Source organism: Mastomys coucha, unplaced genomic scaffold, assembly GCF_008632895.1.
Source record: "Mastomys coucha isolate ucsf_1 unplaced genomic scaffold, UCSF_Mcou_1 pScaffold21, whole genome shotgun sequence".
Taxonomy (NCBI): Eukaryota; Metazoa; Chordata; class Mammalia; order Rodentia; family Muridae; genus Mastomys; species Mastomys coucha.
The window spans coordinates 93,953,840-93,954,627 of record NW_022196904.1 but is presented as its reverse complement, the minus strand read 5'-3'; the positions used below and the strand labels follow the sequence as shown (position 1 = coordinate 93,954,627).

The 788-nt window shown below is 46.3% G+C and overlaps 1 protein-coding gene across 1 annotated transcript in view; it reads left to right on the top strand.

The window, feature by feature from the left end:
• The first annotated feature begins 321 nt into the window (after window positions 1–321).
• Window positions 322–788, top strand: part of LOC116101328 (olfactory receptor 56A4-like) — a 14,151-nt gene continuing 13,684 nt past the window's right edge. The window contains exon 1 of the mRNA XM_031384916.1: window positions 322–413. Within this exon, the coding sequence (XP_031240776.1) occupies window positions 322–413 (92 nt within the window). The remainder of the gene's footprint in view (window positions 414–788) is intronic.

The window sequence follows — 788 nt, the reverse complement described above, 5'->3', positions numbered from 1 at the left end:
GCTTTTTAATAGGGATAAGCACCTAGGACAATGTCAGATTACCTCTTAAGATTTTCAAATTATTTATTTATTATATGTGTCCCATGTATGCCATGGCACATGTGTGGAGGATAAAGGATAACCTGTGGGAGTCAGTTCTCTTCTTCCACCATGTAGGTCCAAGGACTGAAGTCAGGTCCTTTAGGCTTGCCAGCAAGTGCCTTTACTCACAAAACCCTATTACTACTTTTTAATGCTTATTATATGCCACCTCCTTGGGGGTATTCATAGTGTGTGAATGATTTCTCTCTCTTCTAGCCCCAGGGCTTTCTGGTGTCAGTCATGATCATAAGGCAACACATGGAAGCACAAAGCAACACTTCCTCTATCTTGGTCCCTGACTTCCTCCTCATCTGCTTTCCCAACTACCAGACATGGCAGCACTGGCTGTTCCTACCCCTCAGTCTCCTCTTCCTCCTGGCCCTGGGGGCCAATGCCACCCTTCTCATCACCATCAGGATGGAGGCCTCTCTGCATGAACCCATGTACTACTTGCTCAGCCTTCTATCCCTGCTGGACATTGTGCTCTGCCTCACTGTCATACCTAAAGTCCTGGCCATCTTCTGGTTTGAAAATAAATCTATCAGCTTTTCTTCCTGCTTCCTCCAGATGTTTGTCATGAGCAGTTTCCTGAAAATGGAGTCTTGCACCTTCATGGTCATGGCCTACAACCGCTATGTTGCCATCTGTAAACCTCTGCAGTACCCGTCCATCATCACTGACCAGTTTGTGGTTAGAGCTGCCATCTT